General features: G+C 37.5%; 1 protein-coding gene across 6 annotated transcripts in view; it reads left to right on the top strand.

Annotated features, from left to right (window-relative positions):
* INPP4B (inositol polyphosphate-4-phosphatase type II B) overlaps positions 1-24,979 on the top strand; it is a 920,894-nt gene that overhangs the window by 660,073 nt on the left and 235,842 nt on the right. For all 6 annotated transcript variants that reach the window (XM_027866808.1, XM_027866807.1, XM_027866810.1 and 3 more), the window contains one exon: positions 9,057-9,204. In XM_027866808.1, the coding sequence (XP_027722609.1) occupies positions 9,057-9,204 (148 nt within the window). The remainder of the gene's footprint in view (positions 1-9,056; positions 9,205-24,979) is intronic.

The following is a 24,979-nucleotide window of genomic DNA, read 5'->3' as shown; positions in this document are numbered from 1 at the left end:
GCTAAAGCAAACTTGTTTTGGTTGAGTTTTAAAACTCAGTAAGTTCTTTGAGGGCAGGAACTGTCTTTTGACTTTTTTTTTGTATCCTTAGCACTTAGCACCATGCCTGGCACATAGTAGGCACTTAATAAATATTTCTTGATCCATTGAAAACTATCCTAGGTGTTCGCCTAAAACAAAGCAAAACAGAACAAAACAAAACTGCATTGACTAGCCAGAGTCACTACTCTTGAAATCTTTTTTTTCTTTTAGACCTCACCTTCTGTATCTATAATTTTGTTTGTGCCAGGTAAGAGTGAACATAACAGAGCTGAGGTAAGAGCCCTGAAACCTCGATGTTTTCCTGAGCAGTTTGGTCACATTCACCCATTCGAGAACCTGGAGTCATAGCTCTAGAACTGAAGCAGAACCCACCTATTCCAGGCCCCTTATTTTACACATCAGGACCCTGAGGCCCAAAAAAGATAAGTGACTTGTGGGAAAGGTCACATAGGTAGTGTTTGAATCCACGTCCTCTGATTTCAGAGCCAGTGTTCTTTCTCCTGTATGAGATTGAGAATCCCAGAAGACCTGGAGGTCATTTAGTTCAACAGATAAGGGAAAGGTAGTCCAGAGAAGAGAGTACAGGTAGCAAGTGACCCTAAACCCCACACATAGCTATGATTTGAACAGATATACTCTAAAAATGGAACAAGTAATTTTTCCATTCTTTCTATGCAACCTGTCCTTGAGCACATCACTGCCAAATATACATTGTTTTCATTTTGTACCCTGCTTCCTTAAGATCTTTCTGGGTTCTTCAAACTATGATTCTAGTGAGGGCAGAGGCCACGGAGGAAAGGTAGGTGAGCTTAGCTGTGCAGAAGGATGGTATAGAAGAGGCATAACCTGCATAGAGAGAATTTGGACCAGGTCCTGGGGCTATGCGGCTGTTGTGGTCATAGTTGGTCTTCTGCCCAGGTCTTAGTTCGACTGGTTTTGTGTAAAATACCTGGTAGTTTGCATTAACAAAGGACTAGCCTGGGTAATGTTGTCCGAAATCTTTTACTGAGCTTCAATTGTCTTCAAATCACTTCTTTTGGTTCCTGACTCAGTGACTGAGTCCTTTTTATTCCAATATTACGTGTTTTTAAACACGTATTTTAATTTAAAATTAAAATTATTAAACTCATTTTAGTTATATATTATGGTTTACAAGTGTCTGTTACATTTTTAAAGGACAAAATAAAAACAACAACAAAAAACAAACAAACAAACAAAAAAACCCTTTTAACCTGCTGGGACTAAGTCAAACTTAGGCTTAGTTCACAATACTCAGCACTTAGCACAGTGCCTAGCACATAGTAGGTGCTTAATATATGCTTATTGGATAATTGACTGACCAGTTATCCTAATCCTCCCGTTTTCAGATGGAGAGTACTGAGGTTGGTTCTCCTTTTCTCCTTGGTTTTGTTTTTATATTCATTTAAAAGATGACTCCATTTTAAGTCCAAAAGTGCTCATGCTATACAGAATCATAGCTTTTTCCACAACTGCACAATGTTTCTTCTTTCTTTTTATTTTGAAAGTAAATTTTATTGTCACATTGCCTAATGGTCATCCTGTTCTCCTTTACTAGAGAGCCATTATATGTAACAAAGAATTTTGAAAAAATTCATTTTGATAACATTCTTTCTAATTCAGTTCTCTGACTATTGATTGTTTGCTAGTCATCTAGAACCACTTCATATTCAGCTGGGAAGACCTGTATTTGAATCCTGGGCTGCTACTCAAAACCTGTCTATATATTCATCAAGTACTTACTAAATACATACTATGTACCAGGCACCTGGCTAGGCACTAGACATAAAAAGGCAAAGACAAACATGTTCCTTGTCCTTGAGGAACTTAGATTTGACTGAAATTTAAGGACTTTGCTAAGCAACTAGACAGTAGCACAGAAGTGTTCAGTCACCCCCTCTACATCTCCATTAGGATGTTTTTATCTATTATTTTCTAGTCACTTTTCTTCAGATGATTACACTAAGTATCTTTTCCATTCTTTTGTTCCAGCATCTTTTTTTGCAGCATTTCAGATATTGCCTTTGCAAGTTATCATTGTATTTCTTGTAGTTGGGCTCAGTAAAATTGTAATATTCCATTCTACTAATGTGTCACAATATATTTAACCATTCCCATCTTGTTGGTCATTTAAGCCAATTTCATTTGTTGCTGGCTTCCCCCAATTACTAATAAACAGCATTCATTTCCCTCTTTTTTGTGGTGCCTTGCAAACATTGAATATCAAATTCAGTCAAAACCATTGGTAGCCCTAAGGAAAGTCTTTTTGTATACCGGAAGAGAAGGAAGCATAGGAATCAGGGAGGAGTGAAGAAGTTAGTGTGGTATTTCTTCCTCTGAGTTTCTTGCACAGCTGAAAAGTCTTTTGGATTTTGAGAATAAAGGGTATTCACTAATGTCTCCTTGTGCTCATCTCAGAATAGTAGTTATTCATTCAGTCTCAGAATAGCAGCTTTGGGGATCATATAACCATTTTAGAGTATCAAAGCGATGGAACAAGAAAGAGCAAAATTTAGTCCTGTTCTTCAGATCTGGACAGTAGTTCACAGAAAATCTGCCATTTGCCTCTTAGCCTTAAGTTCATCTTAGATGCCAGATCACTAGGGGATTCTCTCAAAATCTTTGCCTCACCAATGTCATCCTTGCTTAACTGTCTAAGTGACCATTGGGCGCAATTTAAACTTTCACAACCAGTTTCTCATGGGAGCGAGTTAGAAACTGATTTTTTTTAAAAAAAAATCATTTTAGCAAAAGGGGTTAAGCCTATAGTGTTTTTGTTTTGTTTGTTTTCAAAATTCAGGTCAGGATTATATAGTACGGCTGAGCTGGGATTGTTCAACGGTCACAAAACCGGTTCTATATGAGGAAAATCTTGGCACCGGCAGAAATTGAGTGCTTAGAATGCTTGAGTCATTTACAAAATGTATTCGTTAATTCCCTCTTGGACTTTTACTCAAGTGGTCAGTCAGTCAGTCAATAAACATTTAAAAAACTTCCACTGAGTTCCAGTCACTACGCTAAGTTCTGTCGATACAAAAAGAGACAAAAGACAGTTTCTGCCCAAATTAAAAATGCACAGTCAGAATGCAAGTACACAGTTATACAAATGATTCCTTGCAGTTGCCAGTGAGAAGCATTTCAATATGTCAGCAGTAGCTTTCAGCAGGTGACCCATTGTTAGAAGTTTTAACATATGCTATCCATCTCCTTTGGAGCTCTATCCACACTAGCTAGTCTTCTTGTAGAGATTTTGGTGGTGTGACAAGATGGATAGAGTGTTGAGACCAGAGGCTGGAGAATCTGAGTTCTAATGTCACATCTGAAATTTCTAGGTATATGTATCTGAACAAGTTTTGTAACTCCTCTGTGCCTCGCACAGTGCCTTGGAATTCATCTAGATAATGAACAGATTGCAATGCACACTGGGAAAATTACACAAATCCTTCACATATTCTTGCGTTTTGTTTAAAAATGACACAAAGGTGTTGGGATGACTATTTGAAGACTGAATTAAAAAAAGACCTCATAGCCTGGAACAGTAGTGTTAAATTCCAATAGGTACGGGGCCAGTAAACTGTATATGAGGATCCCACATAATTGACTTAGTTTTCAAATGTAACATTTAATCTTATGTTTTATTGTATTTTTATTTATTTTATTAAATACCTCTCAATTATATTTTAATGTGGTTTAGGCTGTACTTGAGAGTGTTGTGGGTGGCATGTTTGACACCTCGGGGCTAGAACATTGAACCTAATTGAATAAGATGAAGTTTAATAGGCATAAATATCAACTCTTGCACTTGGGCTCACAAGATCAATTTCACAAATAGAATGAGACTGGCTTATTTCTGCAGTTTATCTGAATAACATATTTGGGCTTTAGTGGCTAAAATGTAAGATAACAATATAATATGGCAGTCAATCTTAGTACAGAATTAAGATAGTTGCTTCTGGGAATAAGGTGATCATTTTGCTGTACCCTTTTGGAGTCAGATGACCTCTGGGATATTATATCCAATTTTGGTGGCCACATTTTACCAAAAGCATTGATTTGGAGCATATCTAGAGGAGTATAGCCATAATGGTAAAGGGTCTTGAGATCATATTAGAGAAGGACAAGTTAAAGGAAGTGGGGAGGTTTAGCCTGGAGAGGTTCAAGTGCTTGCTATCCTATGGAAGGGTGATCAGACTTGCTCTGCTTTGTCTCCCATGACATAATTAGGAATATAGGGTATAGGGAAGTTTCAGAAAAAAAAAACAGTTGGGCCTTATATAAGGAAAAATTTTCTAAAAATTTTAGCTATTCAAAAGTAGATTAAGCTGCCTCAGATGGTGACATATTCTACTTCATTGTATGCCTTCAGAGAAAACTTCAATGACAATTTATCTGAACTGCTATAGATAGGATTCTTATTTTCAGGTATTAGTTGGATTAAATAGTCATTGAAGTCACCACTAAGTCTGGAATGATAGGATTCTGTTGCCACTGATACAGAAATGCATAATGGGACTGGGTTGATCTATTTTTTTTCCTTCTCTTCTTTCTTTTTTCTATTCTTTTTCCTCCTCATCTGCCTCTTCATACTTGCTATGTATTTTGTACCCAATAGGTGTTCAGTAAATGTTGTTAACTGGTGATTGGATCTTTACTGTGAGGCATATTTTTGAATTTCATTAACTGAGGAGAGAAATCTCAACCCTAATGAATGATGATTCAGGAAATTTCTTAAGCATAAGCCATTTCACCATAAAGAGGGAATAGGGTATTTAAATATATATTGGGAAGGAGAAGGGGATGATCACATTGTCTAATTATTTGATTCTTTTCTGCCAAATGTTTACTTTCTAAACAGTGGAGTTCCCACAGTGTATGTAGATGATGTGCCCTGGGTGGTCAAAAGAGGCTTTGGGAACTCATTAATCAAACTGCCCTTGATTTTCTTCTTAAGCTAATTCAACAAAGGATTATATTTAGAACATACTACATTGCCAGAGAATGAAAAAGTCAAATAAGTCAAAGGGTTTTTATTGGGATGATGGGGAAGAAAACCAGACTATATACTTCATGACAGCATCCAGACATACAAAAAAAAAAATACTGTGAAATGATTAAATAGAGTTTTACAAAAGAACCAAGAAGACCCAGAGATTTCTCATCCCATGGATTTGAAATAGGATCATGATTTTTGAAAAATATAAGGCAGCAGGTAGGATGGATAATATAGCTAATAGGATTGCTAAATATTAAATTCCACTCAATGCTGCCCAATGAGCATTTCCTAAGCAACTACTATTTGCAGAGTATTGTGTTACATAGCAGACCTATAAAGACCAGATGAGAAGTAGTTGCTATCCTTAAGGACCTTACATTTGACTTGGCTGAAATATTTATATAAACCAATAAATATAAAGCATAAACAAAGGAATTTCTAGAAGAGTATACATTGGGGCATGAAACTTAATTAAAACTAATCATTATTATAATGGTCTGTCTTTTAAATACTAACACTATAAAATGAATGGAAACATTGAAAATGAATCAAGCCTTTAGCATGTGATTGAACACTAAGGAAAATAAGCCTCATAATTCCTATGAAAGCAAGTGACAAAACTGTTATATAATTTCTTTAATAAAAAAGGTGTTGTTTTAATAGGCACTCATTCATGGTATACCTTGTTTGTTTTTTTCCCTTTATAAGTTGGATCAACACTTGAGCGCCTTGATAGATCAACTAGTTTATTCCCAATTTCTAGAATTATTTTTTGAGTTACAGATGTTTCCCAGAGGCTTTTTCTTTCTCATCGCTGAAGATGAGACTATTGCTTAAAACACATTTCTGAACCAGTAGTATTTGAGCAATTATTAGTTGTAGTTGTGTTATTTAGTCTCATTGGATTGGTGTGTATTTGCTATGAACGTGTAGCTGCTTTCAGATGTTAAGATAAAATGCACATTATATATTCTACTTATTGAGGGACTTGCACAGGCATTATATCTTCAAATATTGTTCTCAACGTAGTTGCCAAAATAATATTCTGGAGATCCTACCTCACACCCATCTAGATTATCAAAGTTGACGAAGAAGAAAAATGACAAATATTGGAGGGGCTGGAGGAAACATGTTCATTAATATAGTTAGTCAATTAATAAACATTTATTAAGCAACTATTAGGTGCCAGGCACTAGGCTAAGTATTGAGGATGCAAAGAAAGGCAAAAGACAGCTAATGAAAGACAGCAAAAGATAGTGAGATCAAGGAACTCACAATGTAAAGGGAAGATCACATAAAAGAACTGTATACAAACAAACTATATGCAGGATTAAGAAAAAATAACAGAAGGAAGGTAGTAGACTTAAGAAGGATTAGAAAAGGCTTCCTGTAGAAGGTGGGATTTTAGCTGGGACTTGAAGGAAGCCAGGGAAGCAATAGATAAGGAAAGAGAACATTCAATACATGAGAGACAGTCCATAAAAATGTGGTTTTGGTGGAGTTTTGAATTAGTAGACCCATTCTACAAAGCAATTTCTAAATAAACTGAGCATAGTCTTTAACCCTGTTATTAAGGTATTATATAGTTATTATATAGTACATATTTATTTTACTTTTTATTTTTATTATATGTACATATATATTATATAGTCACTATTATAACTAGTACCGAAAGAAATCAAAGAAAGAGAAAAGATCCTACATGCACAAAAAATATTTATGGCGGCTCTTTTTGTGGTGGCAAAGAACTGGAAACTAAAGAGATGCCCATCAGGTGGGGAGTGGCTGAAAAAATTATACGAATGTAATGGAATGCTATTGGACTGTAAGAAATGGCAAAGGGACAGTTCATAAAAGCAGATTCATATGAATTGATGCAGATTAAAGTGAGCAGAACCAGAACAACACTACTGTTAACAACAACGTTGTATAAATGAACAACTCTAAATGACTTAAGAACTCTGATTAGTAAAATGATCACCATGTTGAAGAATGTTACCCACCTCTGAACAGAGAGGTGAGAGACTGAATATGCCCATGGCCAATATGGGAAGATGTTTTGCTTGACTATTCATATTTTCTATTTGGGCTTTGTTTGTCTTTTTCTTTTCTCTTTCCAGTGGAAGATTGGAGGACAGAAAATAAATGCTTGTTAATTTAAAAAAAATAATTTTTAAAAATCCTCTGAAAATAAACCTGTTTTTCTCATGCCCAAGAATCTCCAGTGACTCCCTATTCCCTCAAAATAAAATACTGACTTCTCAGCTTGGCATTTAGAATCCTTGAAAATCTGACTCCAGCCTACCCCTTTATTCTCATTCATTCTATATTCTAGCCAATCTGACTTACTTTTCTCTAAGCTCATCATCCTCTTTACCCTGTATGACTCTGCATAGGCTTTCTTACATGGTTTGGAAGTTCTCCCTTTTTATCTTCTCATTTTAGAATCCATAGCTTCCTTCCACCTCTAATGCAAAGCCTTGTTTGATCCTTTTACTTTATTTCCTTCCTCCTCAAATTTTCATGTTTGCATGTATCTGTTTACATGATTTATTCCCTTAGTAGAATGCAAGCTCTTAATATGTAGAAACTTCTCTTTTTTTGTTGTTTTACTATATCCCTAGCTTCTAGGACATTGAATTGAATATAACATTGATGCTTAATAAATATTTCTTGGATTGTGTGGAAACAATATATTGACCATCTCTTTGGTTCAAAGGCAACATAGTTCCCCAAGCCAGCAAAACCATGCCTAGAAGTTGAAAAGTACAATTGAGGGAATTCTAAGTTGTTAATCTGAAGGTGTCTTGCATTAACACGAAAGACAGGAATTTGTCTGATGGCACACATCTTGCTTCCAAGAAACTCTTGAGATGATATGATGGACGTGATCAATGATTAACATCACATTAATGGAAACTGTAAAAAGCTTGAAAAGAGCATAAATAGGGGCAGCTAGGTGGCACAATGGATAGAGCACCAGCCCTAGAGTCAGGATGACCTGAGTTCAAATTCGGCCTGAGACACATAACATTTACTAGCTGTGTGACTCTGGGCAAATCACTTAAGCCCAAATGCCTTGGAAAAAAAAAAGAAAAAGAAAAAGAAAAAAAGGAGCATAAACAAAAATAGCATGAAATTTAAAATACATTGCCTTAGCATAATAGATTGAGAATCAGAAGATATAGTTTCAGTAGTCTCTTAGAACACTGTGGTTTTGACAGGGGTTTTTGATGGGTACATTAGGATCAGGAGGTATCACCATGTTTTCCACTATTGTTTGAAAGGTCTAGCAGGTGCAACAGCTGTCCTCTATTTTTAGTTAGCTTATTTGAAAAACTGTGAGTTGATGGATCCAGAAACATAATGGTATGGATATAGCTGCATAAAGTGGTTGGAGTGGGGCAGAAGGTGGGGGCTAGAGGATCATGAATGGTTACCAATGCCAATACACAGTTAATTAATTTGTGACTTATAAGTGGACACCCAGGCAGAGTGTGGCAGAGGCCAGTCAAGTCTCTGTGTTGAAATGATGACTGAGCGTCAGTCACCATTGAGACATGAAAGTTATATGAAATGAAAACTTGGTTGTTGACATTCAGATGTGTTGCACCCAATTAAAAAGCAAATGACAATGAAAGACATGGATTTTAATTTAAAGGAACGAAATGAATAAATGAATGAAAAACCATTTATTAAAAACGTACTATATTCCAAGCATTATGTTAAGTACTGGGGATACCAGTAGAAAAACAATATGGCCTCTACTCTCAAGGAGCTCCTATTTTAATGGGGGAGACAGCACAGTGGGAGGCTTCAGCTGCAAGCCATGTGGAAAGGCCCCATAGTCTGGGGTGAACTGGCAAAGTAGATGTTAATGGGCCATGATAATTGTAATTTTCGTTGGCAAAAGCATGTCTTCTTCTAATGTTGAATCATTTGACAATGCTGGAAAAAGTGGTTTAAGTAAGCAACTCTATCCTTTTGTCTTCCTCCTTTACAGTATTAAAAAATCCAGTGTATAAGTTATACAGATTCCCCACATCGGATAACAAATGGATGAGGATTAGAGAGCAGATGTATGAGACCGCACTGTCTTTTCATATTCCTAAGGAACTGATCTCCCTTCACATAAAGGAGGACTTGAGAAGGTAGGAATCATTCATGGTGTTTTTAAAAAGAAAATGAAAATGTTATTACCTTGCCTAGAAAGACTAGGCTTAACATTGCTTTGACCCAGGTCATATATCTTGTTTTCCCCGGTGTGATACTGCTCTTTGCTCACACACATGCCAATATAGGCTCTCAGTTTATTCCACACTTCAGCATGTCTGTAATACCTTTGCTACTTTGAAAGGATTCTGATGTCAGTATAGGTTGGGGAGGGGTGGTATGGTGGCAGGGTAGGAAACGGTACTCAGAAATGTTGGGGCATTTGGATGAAATAAGTAGTGCTAATAGATTGTTAATAGATAAAATAAGTTATGTTAATGGGTTATTATTATTATTGTACAACAAAATTAAATCTGTTGTTATAATGAGAGAGGAATTAGTGATCTAATTGGAGGATAAGAATGCTCTCTGAGCCATGACTAATCAACAAGATGGGTTGGTAGGGCTTAACCTCCAGTGACTTTTAAAATGCTGAATAGTGTAGGAGACACAAGACAGAGCTCAACATCTCTGAGCATCAATAAGAGGTAATCAGTGTACATATTTTAAACACTTGTCATTTTATCATTTCAGTATTACAAAAAGAGATTTGAATTGTGTTAAATTTGGCTTCCTTCTTCACATTCATATGAGCACATGTGGGTCCAAGATGCTCTGCTTTTCCCTCTAGGGATCTGAGAGTGCCAGAGAAGGCCACATCGACAGGCCAGGAATGTGTCATGTTAGGGCCAATGGGTAGCAGCCAATCTAGCATCAGGGTGGGGAAGGGTGGGAGGAGAAAGGAAGTAGTGAGATTGAGGAAGATCAGATAACTGTTTCAATTTTTTAGACTGAATCTTAGGGGTCTGGAAGTTACACACAGGTTGGAATAAGCAGGTGGATAGTCAAGGACCCAGGAAGCTAAGTGAGAGCCTATCTAGATTGTTCAGTAGAGATTACAGAAACTTAAGATGAGGAGCTGGAGTTTAGGCGAGAAAGATGATACTCCAAGCTCAGAAAGATTGGGCAGCAACAAAGAAGAATCCAGGCTTAGAAGGACTGTGTAACAATTCCATACCAAAGGCAGAGTCCTGAGGGACAATCAAATGGTCAGGAAAAATTTGATTCTGAGCCAGCATCTTCTGAATTGGGGTTTCCTTATGGCCATATGTCCAGGTCCAAAGTGTCGAGAGAGGACTGAGCTCAAAGGTAAAAGAGCACATAGGGACAAGTAGTGGGGTACCCCTAATAGGAGCAGAAGAATTCAGAGGTGATGGACAGGACACTGCTTTTAAGAATACTTGTCCTACTGTGCTGAGCAGTCCCAACCCTGAGTGAAAGAGAGTTACCACAAATGATCCCAATATCCATTTGCATGTGAATATGTTGCCACTTTGTTCTTTACCTAGCTTCAACAAAAATTTACAATATGACACAGTATGATAAACAAATGTATTCATATTTCAAATACTTGCTCACATGACAGAAGAAACAATACAGAGATTTCAGGGTTTTTCTTAAGAACTCTGGAATTGACCGTGTGACATAGGAGACACTGGCACAGGACCACTCAGCATGGTGTGCCCTCACCAGAGAAGGTCCTGTGCTGTATGAGCAGAGAAGAATTGAAGTAGCTCAAAAGAAACCCGAGATGTGCAAATTTAGAGAATCCACCCCAAATGTTCACATGGACTATTTGTGCTTGATCTGTGGTGGAGCATTCCGAGCTCCTATTGATCTGATCAGCCACACTCGGATGCATGGTTATTTGACTCTTGCATAGTAATGTCATTTTGGTCCTCTTCCAGATTGAAGGACAACAATCAACCAACTGGGATCACAGGATCATGTATTTAGAATAGAGGGATCTTAGAGACCCTTTTAGTACAACTCCTTCATTTTACAGATGAGAAAACTGAGACACAGTGAGGTCAAGAGATTTGCCCAAGGTCATACAGGTAGAAAGTAGTGATACATGGGTAATAGTTATAAATATATTATGATGTATCTCCTTGTATCTCCTTTGGATATCTGAGGAAGAAACTCCAGTTCTTCCCATCCAGCTGCTGGAAAGTTATTTGGAGACATGGCAAAACTAGAAACAAGATGAATTCCTGACATTGGGCTGGGTAATTAAAAAAAAATAACACTGAGAGAAGAGAAGCTTATTACTTCCAGCTTCAAGGGTGTTGTCATTTAGGTTCTATAGTTCCACTTCAAAGGTAATTCACAGCTTTCTTCTGGTCTCAGTTCTACCAAACTGCATCATGTCATTTGGAGAAGGGAGCCAGAAAGAAACTGAGGAAAACCATCAAGAGATTAAACCCATCTGTTCACTTACATGTGTCTTCTAGACTACTGTGCCCATCTACCACATGCATACCTCTTTGTGCAATGGTTAGTGCTAACCCTTAATAGCATGGGTGGTATGCTACTCCCAAGACAGTCAAAGCCAACAGTGCCAATATTACTGCCCCTTGCAGAACCTGCGCTTTGGGTTAAATGACCTTCTTGTTGATTTTTGTACAGATGTCCTATCTGCCACTTCTGTTCCTTTGTACAAGATGGCCTTTGAGCATGCCTTGAATGTGCTACCTAGAATGTTCTTCCACTTCTTAGATCCCCTAGCTTCCTTTAAGGAACAACTCAAGTGTTGCATCCTACATGAAGTTTTTTCTAGATTCCCTCATCCCTTCCCCTAATTTTGGCACTTTCCCCCAGAAAGTGTTTGGATTTACTTCGTATGTTTTTATGTGTTCATGTTGCATCACACCAGTACAATGTAAGTCCATTGAAGTCAGGCTATTTTTTATTTTTACTTTTGTTTTATTTTATTTCATATCTCTTGTCCTTTAGATATAATAGGTGTTTTGAAAAATGCTTGTGGGATTGAATTAAATTGGCAACACTATCAGTAAATGCATTACTGAAATAGACACTGAAGAATTTGTGGACCCCTGGATGTGGGATGTGAGGTGGAAGGATGAATCAAATGACTCCTTGGTCCTGAGTCTGGGTCATTGTTCTCTGAGGAATAACCTTGATAGCTATTCAACATGATTCTCCATCTCCCATCATTTTCATTTGCTCTCCCCCATGCCTGGAATTCTCTCCTTCCATGTCTTTGCTTCTTGATTTTCCTTAAATATCAGCTAAAATCTCACCTTTTATAAGAACCTTTCTTAATTGCTCTTAATGCTAATTACTGCCTTCCCTCAAAATTTATTGTGATTGTATCTTGCAATATAGCCTCCTATATATCTTGTTTAAACAAAGGGTTTTTTTAAATGTTGTTTCCCCCATTAAATTGTGAACTCCTTGAGGTCAGGGACTGTTCATGCCTTTCTTTGTATCTTCAGTATCTCACATAGTGTGTGGCATGTAGTAGGTGCTTCATAAGTGTTTGTTGACTTGACTTTTTTACTAAGTACAGAGAGGCTCATGACTGGGAATTCGCCTACCAAGTGACAAAATTCTTTGGCCATAGCAACCCATGAAATAGAACAAGATGAAAGGTCTTCAATCTGACACCATCCCCTTTGTCTGCTGTAGTGACTATGGCAGAGCAGCAGAACAGGAGCAGAGAGTGCTAAGAGTTTTTAGATGATTTAGTGTTAGAAATATGAAATACACATCCAATGACCAATATATTAACATTCCCCTGGAGAAATTGCACTATAGTAAGATTGACAGTCTTCCTATGAATGAAGTCAGAAAATTGGGAAAGGATGTAGGTTGACCATATAACAGGAGCAGGATATAACTGGAGGTCAGTCTGAGTACAAGTACAAATGGTATGAAAATAAATCTAGATGCAGAGGTTTTTAATCTGAGGTCTGTGTTTTAAGGTTCTTTATTTTAATTTTTTAGATCTGTATTTCAATTATATTTTCTTTGTAATTTTATGTATTTTATTTCTTGCATTTAAAAACTTAATTCTGGGGTGGAGCCAAGATGGCAGAGTAAAAGCAGTGACTTTCTTGAGCTTTCCCCCAAACCCCTCAAAATACCTGTAAAAAATGACTCTAAACTAATTCTAAATCAGCGGAACCCACAAAAAGACAGAGTGAAACAAATTTCTGGCTCAAGACAACCTGGATGGTTGATTGGAAAAGTATATTGTGCCAGGCTGGGAGAGGAGCACAGTTTGGTGTGGGTGCATAGTCAAAAGAGGCCTCAGCGAACCTGGAGCAGGCCTCAGAGGACTGAATCACAGGCAGCTGTGGTGGTTTCCAGACTTCTCAACCCACAAACACCAAAAACAACTTAGAAGTTCAGTAGGAAAAGTCTGTGACAGTGATGAGAGAGAAGGTCAGTCCCAGCCCCTGAAGCTTGGAACAGTATATTCTCCAAACTGGAAGCAGACCCCTACCTTAACAGAGAGTTTAATAGTCAAGTAATTGGCTAGGAACATGAGCAAACAACAACAACAACAATAAAAAAAACTCAGACCATAAAATCTTACTTTGGCGACAAAGAAGATCAAAATATATAACCAGAAGAAGACAACAAAGCCAAAGCTCCTACATCCAAAGCCTCCAAGAAAAATATAAATTGGTCCCAGGCCATGGAAGAGATCAAAAAGGATTTTGAGAAGCAAGTAAGAGAAGTGGAGGAAAAACTGAGAGTGATGCAAGAAAATCATGAAAAACAAGTAAATGGTTTGCTGAAGGAGACTCAAAAAAAAAATACTGAGGAAAATAACACCTTAAAAAATAGCCTAACCCAAATGGCAAAAGAGGTCCAAAAAGCCCATGAGGAGAAGAATGCCTTAAAAAGCAAAATTGGACAAATGGAAAAGGAAGTCCAAAAGCTTACTGAAGAAAATACTTCTTTAAAAATTAGAATGGAGCAATTGAAAGCTAAGGACTTTATAAGAAATCAAGACACTATAAAACAATTTCAAAAGAATGAAAAAATAGAAAATAACGTGAAATATCTCATTGGAAAAACAACTGACCTTGAAAATAGATCCAGGAGAGAAAATTTAAAATTATTGGACTATCTGAAAACCATGATCAAAAAAAGAGCCTAGACATCATCTTTCAAGAAATTATCAAGGAAAACTGTCCTGAGATTTTAGAACCAGAGGGCAAAATAGAAATGGAAAGAATCCACCAATCACCTCCTGAAAGAGATCCCCAAAGGAAAACTCCTAGGAATATCATAGCCAAATTCCAAAGTACCCAGGTCAAGGAGAAAATATTGCAAGCAGCCAGAAAGCAACAATTCAAGTATTATGGAAACACAATCAGGATAACACAAGATTTAGCAGCTTCTACATTAAGGAACAGAGGGCATGGAATATAATATTCTGGAGGGAAAAGGAGATAGGACTACAACCAAGAATCACCTACCCAGAAAAACTAAGTATAATCCTTCAGGGTAAAAAATGGCCATTCAGCGAAATAACTCACAGGGTGAGTTGAAGATGAAGGGGTGATATCTGGAGAATAAAATTAAGTGGTGAGAGAGGGTTATACTGGGAGAAGGAGAAAGGGAGAGGTAGAATGGGGTAAATTATCTCACATAAAACAGACAAACAAAGGCTTTTACAGTGGAGGAGAAGTACGGGAAAGTGACAGGGAATGAGTGAATCTTATTCTCATTAGATTTGGGTTACAGAGGGAACAACATACACACTCAATATGAGCTATTGGTGGAAAGCTATCTTACCCTGCAGGAAAATAGGGTAGAAGGGGATGAGAGGGTAGGACTGATTGGGGGAGGGGGTAATCAGAAGCAAATTCTTCTGAGGAGGGACAAGGTCAAAAGAGAGAACAGAATAAATAAGGAGCAAGATAGGATTACGCGAAATATACTCAATTTTTCATAACTTGACTACTATGGAAGTGTTTTGCATGACTACACATGTATAACCTGTATTGAATTGCTTGCCTTCTCAATGAGGGTTGGTGGGGAGGGAGGAAGGGAGAAAACTTGGAATCCAAAGTTTTAAAAACAAATGTTTAAAAAAAAATGTTTTCACGTGCAACTGGGAAAGAAGATAAATAGGAAATGAGGTATAGAAATCTATGCTGCCCTACAGGAAAATTGAAGGAAAGGGGCTAAGAGAAGAGGGGGGGATAGAATGGAGGGCAGATTAAGGGAAGGGGTATTCAGAATGCATGCCATCTTGGGGTGGGGGAAGGGACGAGATAGGGAGAAAATTTGGAAATCAAAATCTTGTGGAAGTGAATGTCGAAAGCTAAAAATAAATTAATAGAAAAAAACAAAAACAAAACAGAACAAAAAAAAACCCAAAAAACTTAATTCTGAGAAAGCGTCCATAGGTTTCACCAGATTGACATAGGGGGTTCTGTGACACACATAAATAAAAAATGATTGCTTCACTCAAAGTAAGAACCTGAATAGACCTTAGTTTAATAGGGCCAGGGTCTCCCTTTGCATTCTGAGCTATCTCCAGTTGTCCTGACAAATATCCTCAATGGTTCTAGAGGAGAAAGTGAGGCTGGTGACCTTGCACAGCCCTCCATCACTCAAAACAAAGTCAATCGCAAGTCATGTCATCATCTCCCTGATGTCATGGTCCTCTTCAATAACAAAGGACAAACACAAAACAACACAAAAGATGAAGAACCCTGGTCTAAACCGCTTGTTGGGTAGATATTTTATGAGGGATTTATGAGAGGGAACAAACAAAGGGTTGCCCAAGAAAAGAATACAAGACAGGTTACGAGCTGAACTATTGGAGGTGTGATCTACCTCAAGGAGATCACTGATGTAGTGAAGAATAAGTGATCCAGTTTTGAACATCTTTGTAGAAATGTTTGTATTCTTCACAACTGGGCTGACATTTACCTGTATTCACCTGGAATGGAGAGTGTCTCTTTCTGGAATGATGTCTTTTTCTTCCTGAAGAGAGTTAGGGTTTGGTTTTAAATCAAGATACAAGCAAGAATAACTAAAGGTCAGGCTGGGTCAGAATCTAGGTTTCTCCAGATAGAGGAGACATAGAGGGATGAGTAAAGGATGAAAGGTATAAACTGGGGAAATAGGATGAAAATGGGATGTTAGTCCATAATTAAGAAGCAGTCTGAAGTGAGTGAAGGTGAGCTATTTACCTGAAACAATCTGTATCCCCCCAATTTTTGCCATTTTATGTTGACAATATATTTTTCCCTGCCCCTTGCCTGAGCTAATATGTTGGTATGGTAATGGACTAGATCCATCATACCCCCTCCTGTCTCAGTTGCACAAATAAAACTATGGACTCAGATGCAAATTCCTTTATTGTTTCCTTTGAAGATAATTTCCTTGAGTCATGTTCTGTAAAGTGGACATGTGTGGTCGATGTGTATTGAAGGTTTTATCTCTAAATTACATATTACCAGATTGTGACCTAGAAAACTTGAACATTGATTATCATCATACTTTAAATATATCACATTCTTAGTTATTGTCTAATTTGTTGAATTGAAATATTTCTTATAGTGCTACAAACCAATGTATAAACATCTGTTCTCTCATATTGTGGTCAAGGTAGGGTTGTATTTATTTATTTATTTATTTTAGTCTTAAAGGAATATAATGATCTTTACTTTTGTTTGCATTTGTTTAATTTCATGCTAAGCTATTTATTTTTCTTTGTAATGATTTTCTGTTTCTTATGTGGAAAGTGTTTTTCTCCTTTGACTAGTTACCAAGTAGACTACTTGGTATATCTACTGATATACCTACTGATATCTACTGATATCATATCTACTGATGTTAGCAAAACTAACTCTTTGTAAATATGAAATGTTAAGTTAATATTAACAGTAACAACAATAACAAAAAAAAATTTTTGGTATTTTATGGTGTGCGAACAATCTACATATATTTATCTCATTTGATGTAGGAAATTACCAGGCATCAGGGCATAATCCCAGTGGGTTGAAGGTTGGCCTTTAGTCAGGTAGACCTGGGCTCAAATCCTCCCTTTGATACATACAAATTATGTAACAACAGGCAAATAAACATTTCCTTGCCCTAGGTAAAAACAAACCAAAAACAATGATATTTTTACCTTTTGTTGCTTTTCTTTTTATTTTGTATTTTATACCTCAGTGAGAATTTCTTTTTCATATCCAAGTACATCCACCTTGTTTTACCTAAAATCTTTACATTGATTAAAAAAAATTGTTTCACTTCATATAAGTTCATATAAATGTTACTCTATTTTCTTATGTAGAAAGTGTTTTTCTCCTTTGACTAGTTACCGAATACTTCATAAAGTCTTCAATTATTAACTATCCTGCAATAATAACTTAAATTCGTATGATGCATTAAAGTTTCATAGGGCTGTCCTCACAATAACCCTGTCCGTGGCACGCCTCCTCCCTAATCAACTTTAGTAATCTCCCATTGGCTCTAAAATAAATCCTAAATTCCTTTATTTACCTCTTAACATTCTTCACATCCTGACCACAACCTATCTTCCCAGCCTCATTGGACATTGCTTTCTGACCTAGCCACACTTGTCCTCTTTCTGTTCCTTACACATGATATTTCATCTCCTTCCTCCATGCTTTTAAACTAGCTATCCCTTATACCTGGAATACAATCCCTCCTTACCTCTGCCTGCTAGAATCCCTCTCTTCCTTGAAGATGAAGCTGAAGCACCATCTTCTGCACCAAGCCTTTTCTACGCTCTTCACCTACTAGTACTCTTCTTCCCAAATTACCTTATATTTAATTTATTTGTATCAATTTGTATTTATTCTGTAGATTCCTATAGAGGTTCTTGTCTGCCCTGTTATGATGTAAGTTCCTTTCAAGTAGGGACTGCTGTATTCTTTGTACCCTCGGCATCTATCACTAAGCCTGACACATAGGAGACATTAATAAATATATGCTGATGCAATGAGCTGGGTAGAACAAGTATTATCATCCCAATTTCACAGATGTGTTCCAGAGAGGCTGTGACTTGCTTATAGTCACTTATTAAAAGTCCAGCCCAGGATTGGAAGTGGCTAAATCTAATCAAGCCATATGTTTTTTCTAGCAAACCATGTTGCTTCTCATTGTATACCAAGTTAATTCTCCCTTTGGAGACAGGTGTTGTGCTATCCTAGAGAGCTGATATTTCTGGTTGTTCACTTTGAACATACAAGTCCCAGCATGACAATCCTCATCTAGCAACACGATAAATCCTATTGTGTGACAACAGTTTCATAGATTCAGAGCTAGAAGGGACCTCCAAGGTTACCTCGTCCAATTCCTCCATTTTACAGATAAGGAAACTGTGTCACAGAGATGTGAAGTGACTTTCCCCAAGTCATACTTTGGTTAGTTAGGAGCAGAACTCTGGTTGGAATCTCGATTTCTTGGGCTGCAGATCCAGCCCTCTTCCTTTGACAATGGGGCTGCCTCTTTATGACTTGACTATGAAAAAAGTGACCTGGTAAGAAGAATGGGGAAACTTTGGCAGCTGTTTGCCTGCCTCCAGTGAAGGAGGAGTAGAGTGAGGGGTTGTAGACAGCTCTGAGATGGCGAATAAATTCAACAGGAATCTAGAAGGCTTTATGGTCCCACAAAGTTGGGTTGACTGCAGACAAGTTATGTAAGACTTGCCAAACTATGGACCATAAAATTTTTATAGTTCTCCCTAATGGTGTCACATATTTTGTTTATGCCATGTATTTTCTTCAGATTTCATCCTACTTCGGGAGTTCACTGTGCATATTCTCTTTTGAAATATGTTGGTTGCTCATGGAAAAAAAAATGCTGTTTAGGCATAGATGGAGCTTGGTGACAGCAACAAAATGCAACATAAAAGCGAGGCATAGAATAGTATAAAAGGTGTCCAATTGTATACATTGATATGAGAGGCTAGGGTAACTTTCTAGTCCTTGTGTCACAAAACCTTATTAAGTAAGAGTAAAGACCCTTATAGGAAACCAGTGCTAAGTCAAACCTTGCATCCTGCAAAAGGATCTCAGAGACCCATCAGACATATTTCAGTTCAGATAAACCTCAAAGCCAATAAACCTGTCAAAAAAATGTTGAAATTTATGCCATATATTTTGGTTCTCTGATATAGAACACCAGGGAGCTTCTCTCCCTTTTCCTGCTCATCTGTCTTTTCTCCCCTGTTTCCCTTGGGTCCTCTCTACTCCTCACCTCATTATACTCAGACAGAGAGAGGGAGATGAGCACGTCAAGCTGTATAAGTTTGAGGAAAAGATGGGAGAGTGGGCTTTGCTGCCTGCAGTGAAGCTATGCCTCTGGGCTCCTCCCATCACCTTAGGTTGGGTTTCAGGGGACTTAAGTGTCATTCCCAAATTCTAGGGTATTCTCTGAGTCTGTGCTCCTGAAATCTCTCACCAATGGGCTTGCCTTGAATAATCCTTGCTTTGATTCATAGTCACAAAACCTGGAGACTAGAAGTTTTTTGTAGGAGAGGAATAAATATATATTAATGTGTTCTAGAGAAGAAAAGCATCCCTGTGTACAGCATATAATAAAAAAGAGCTAAAGTGCATAGAATGAAAAATGTAATTGCATTCAGGATTCTATAAAGCTTAAAAATAATTTTATTGCCATTTTGGGAGAAAAGTCTGGAGTCTGCCCTGTATATTGCCATTTTTGAATGTTGCATTAATCTCAAAATCAAGAAGATAAAAATTTTTTGAAGACCATCAAATACTACTCATTTATTATTGCATAATTTTATAACTTCTACATATTTAATGCTATGTCTATCTATCCTTCTCCATAGATAAGTGATTCATATGTATATATATGAGAGGCATTGTGACCTAATGGTTAGAGAGCTAAGCTTAGTTCCAGGAAGATCTGGTCTAAATCCTATATCTAATATATATTAGCTCTCGGATCAGGGGATAACAACAGCAGCAGCAATAACAACAGTTAGCATTTATACAGTGTTATGGGCCAAGCACTGTGCTAAGTGCTTTACAGTTATTATTTGAATAGCTATTTAAACTCTAGATATCTTAGACAACTTTATAAAACCATAAATTATGGATGAGTTCTGCATTGGCAGAGTTAAGTTTTCAAAGCCTGGATTCCCCACACTAATGAAGTCACACATCCATTTCCCCTACCACAAAAGGAAAATACAAACAAACAAACTTGACAATGCCTATATAACCCCTTATTTAAAAAAAAACAAACAAAAAACAAAACAAACAAACAAAAAAAAAACTGAGGCAAGATTGCTGAATTGGTAGTTTTCAGCTCTCCCCTGTTGCTTTGGAGGTCCCATCTTCAGAGACATGAGGCATGCAGTGGCTTAACTACTTTATTTTTAAAATGATTTTTTGTCAAAAATTTTTATTGATAGTTTACTCGTCTTTGACATAACTCTGCTTCAGAATTGTGAGGAAGTAGAAATTGATTCTGCCTTGGTATTCTGAGATGGCAGTAGCTCATTGGCATATGACAAACTCTAGAATTTTGGAACAACTCCAGGACAAAATCTCTTTCATTGTTTGTCCTAGAAAGTGAGGCTGGTGGCTTTGCACAGCCCTCCCTCACTTAAATCCAATTCACTCGCATGTCATGTCATCACCTCCCTGATGTCATGGTCCTCTTCAAGAGCAAAGGAAAAACAACAACAACAAACCTTTGTATGTGAAAATGGAGAACTTTTTCAAGGTCAGTAACTAGGGAAATATGACAAACTAAACAATTACATATTCATGGCTTAGTGGCAGAAGATGAGAATTTGGTTACCAACTGTAAGACAAGGTGGGATCTCTAACAGAGAGGACCCAGCTGATGAACCAGAAAGCCATAAAGGGAAAACCATTAGGCCATTAACACTCTCTTCCCTCATCATCACTTGTTGCCATGCATATTTGGTTGACCAAAAAGGCAACAGAAGTTGCCTTTCTGCTACCACCTGCTTCTGAGAAGAAGAAAGGATTGAAAAGATTTAATTTCCTCTCTAATACCGCCTGCTACTGAAAAGAAGAAGAACAATGGAAGAACAGAGAAGGCAGAAAATGTTTCTCTTCCTTGACACATGCTGCTGCTGAGAGATGGAGAAGAAGCCTGCATAAAAGAAAAATTCAAGAGGCTTTTGCTAGTGTTTCTATAGATATCATGTCTCTTCTCCAAAAAGAGCATAAAACGACTTCAGCTGAATATATCATCAGAGACTGGAGCTCTTTTTGCCTCATTTCCTCGTCTGAAGATGAGCAACCCAAGAAGGAAATGGTAAACCACTCCAGTATCTTTCCCAAGAAAACCCCAGATGGGGTCATGCCTCAACAATAACAGGGAAAAACTACAAGGAGCATCAATGGATTGCCTCATTGCATGCTTAGCAAGGTGTCATTCTAGCACAGTGTGCATTCACTCAGGACAGCCATGAAAGCATTTGATCATGTAAAACCCATACTCATCAAGGAACTTGCATGTACAATTTCTAATAAAAGAAGAGACGTTAATGTATGCAGTTCTGGAGAAGTGAGATGCTTTGGTTCCGTTTATTCCCTGCAGTCACATAGCTAGTCTGTGTCAGCTGCAGGATTTGAACTCGCATCTTCCTTATTTCAGGGCCAGATCTGTATGTACCATGCCAGGATGTCTTTAAATTTCCGGCCTTGGTTCCAACCAGCTCCCCAACACCATTACCCTCTGCCCCACACCACTGAGAAATAGTACCCAAGTGTCTATTATGCAGAAAACAGCGTAGCTCCTTACGTTATAACATTTTAAAATAAAGGTTTAATGTCTCCCTTACTAGGCCATATCCTTTTGTGAGTAAACTGTTTTCTGCTCTTTATTCTAATTGTTTTTATGATGTTAAATTTCTTCTTCAAGAGCACAAATTATTTAGGTAGCTATGATTCTAAATCAAATGTTTCCAAGATTTTCCCAACTCTATGTTATTATTGATATACACGTGTTCTTCAAATGAGACAATATTTGTAAAGCACTTAGTACAATGCCTGACACAGAATAGATACTTAATAAATGCTTATCACCTTCCTTCTGCTTCATCTGTTTTGTTATTCCATATGGATAACGAGGCTGTTCTATTGTGAATAGGTCATGATGCCATCAACATCATTAAAGTCATCAGCAAATAGAAACATCTATAGAATCTCTCTCAATAGGAACTCCTTCTTCTATTTGAATTTTGGGCAAAACATTCAATTTAATTCAACTGGCATTTATTAAATACCTACTATGTGCAACTTAATCTGTTAGACACTAAGGCCAAAAAGACAAAATTTAAAGAACCCCTGAGTTTATATTTTCCTGGGGGTGGGGGGAATGGAAGGAGGAGGGCAGGGAAAAACATGTACAATGAGAAGTAAATTCAAAGGCTAAATAAATATCAAATAACTCTCAATTGGTAATTATTTAACAAGCATTTAAGCGATAATAAAGGTCCCTTTTTGAGAAATGGTGCTGAGCCTTGAAGGGAGCTAACAGCTCCCTCTTTCTATAAGTCTTCTTCCCTTCCCCCTCCCTCCCTCCCTCCTTCCCTTTCCTTTTTTCCCTTCCTTCCCTCCCTGCTTCTTTCCCTTCCACCCTCCTTGCTCACCCTTCCTTCCTCCTCCTTTCCTCCCTCCCCTCCTCCCTCCATTCCTTCTTACCATCCTCTCTCCTTTTTTCCCATCCTCCATTCCTAACATGGCTGGTTTTATTTTTCTTGCCTTCTTGATGGGTATGGGAGGGAGAGAATTTAGAACTGAAAATAAGACAAAATTGTATTTTAAAAAGTTAACTGGTTTATCTGTCATGGACTAGACATTTTTATTAACATTTGTAAGAGAAGTACTTTTCTGAGAAGAGCCTTTTAAAAAAGATACATTTTGCTCTGCATTGTCATTTTTTCCCCATAATCGACAAATAGATGAAATTTATTTTCTGTATTACATAGGACCTGGGTTTGAGTTCTAACTTTTCTACTTAAGACTTTTGTCACCTCAGTTCAGTAATATTTGCTTTCTCTGTAAAGTTAATGGATTAAACTAGATAGTATTGAATTTTCCTCCTAGTTCAGACATTTTTGGATTCTATGAAATATTGTCACATAAGAAATGGTTATGTGAAGGAGCAGCCAGACTTCCATGACCTGATCTCAGAAGGCACAACTAGAATCAGAAGATAGAATTGGCAAAGGAAAATTGGAGCTCAGTATGAAGAAAACCTTCCTATCAAGAGTGCAGGTCCAAAAGTGGGCTCCCTCATTAGATGGTGAAAATCCCATCATTTGTTTTAGTTGCTTTTTGTTTTGTTTTGTTATTTCCCCAAATTTGTGATTTCATTACTGTGAGAAGCTTCCTGGTGAGAAATCTTTCTCTGCCAGTGCATGTCAGCAACTCTTCTGCAATGGAAAATCTTGGAGACTATAGCCAAGGGAGCAGGGAACTGAGTATAACTCTCTGTTCATTCTACTGTTCTGCCTTTATTTCCCATTGTTGGAGAGGCTGATCACCAAGAGAGGCCCTGTTGTTCCTTTTTGGAATTGTTTTGGAAGAGATTCATACTTCAACTAGGGGTTAGATTAGATCACCTCTGAGGTCTCTTATGTCCTTTTTGTTGTTATTTAATCACCTCTAACTCTCTGTGACCCCATTTGGGTTCTTCTTGGTGGAATACTGCAGTGGTTTGCCATTTACTTCTCCAGTTCATTTTATAAATAAGGAAATTGCGGCAAACAGGGTTAAGTGACTTACCCAGGGACACACAGCTTGTAAGTGTCTGAGACCAGATTTGATATCTGGAAGATGAGTCTTCCTGACTCCAGGCCCAGAACTCTATCCACTATGCCACCCAGATGCCCTATCTCTAAGATCCTATAGATTACTGAAAGGAAAATTATGGAAATGTGGGATAATCCAGCTCTCTGTTATAATTAAATTGGTTTTCTGGACTTTCTTGCCTACTTTTGCTGCAAGTTCTTATGTATATGCATATGTATATGTTATATAGAATTTGAAGTGTATTTTTCTGCACTATGGCACAATGCTTCTACTTTATTTATCTTCTTTTTGGTTTTATTTTCCTCTCCTAAACCTAATCAAATTACTCCTACCACCTCTCCAGCCCCTGCATTATTCCATTTTTCAGTTCAATTCATTTCACAATTGTTGATTGCCTCCTACACTCATGCCCTCTGCTAAGAGCTGAAGGGAATAGAGAGTCAGGTCTGGAGTCAGGAAGACCTGAGTTCAAATCTGGCCTCAGACTCTTGCTAGTTGTGTGACCTTAGGCAAGTCACTTAACCCTGTTTGCCTCAGCTTCCTCTTCTGTAAAATGAGCTGGAGAAGGAAATGACAAACCTCTCCAGTGTCTCTGCCAAGATAAACCAAAAAGCAAAAACCAAAAAAAAAAAAAAGCCAAAAAAAACCCTAAAAACAAAAAGCCCCAAATGGGGTCAAGAAGAGTCTGAAAACGACTGAACAGCATAAGAAAGTCACAGATAAAGGGCAATAGAATGTTGGAGAATCATTAAAGGAATTGCAGCCGGTGAGACCTGGTTTCCATTCACACTCCTACAGTTATTTGCTCTGTAACTTCAGACAAGTTATATAACTTCTCAGAGTTCCTCATCTGAAAAATTGGGATGGTCATTTCCTTAATATTTACCCCTTATCTTCCATATCTGTAGGCTCCTCTTTAGAATGTGAGCTTCTTGAGAACAGACTGTCTTATTTTTCAATTTATATCCCCAGGACTTAGCACAGTGCTTTCCCCGTAGTAAGTGCTTAATAAATGTTTTTCCTCTATCTATCTATCTATCTATCTATCTATCTATCTATCTATCTATCTATCTATCTATCT

The sequence above is a fragment of the Vombatus ursinus genome, unplaced genomic scaffold (genome assembly GCF_900497805.2).
Source record: "Vombatus ursinus unplaced genomic scaffold, bare-nosed wombat genome assembly UNPS02014784.1, whole genome shotgun sequence".
Lineage (NCBI taxonomy): Eukaryota > Metazoa > Chordata > Mammalia > Diprotodontia > Vombatidae > Vombatus > Vombatus ursinus.
The sequence above is the reverse complement of the archived record's forward strand: the minus strand, read 5'-3'. Positions and strand labels throughout refer to the sequence as shown.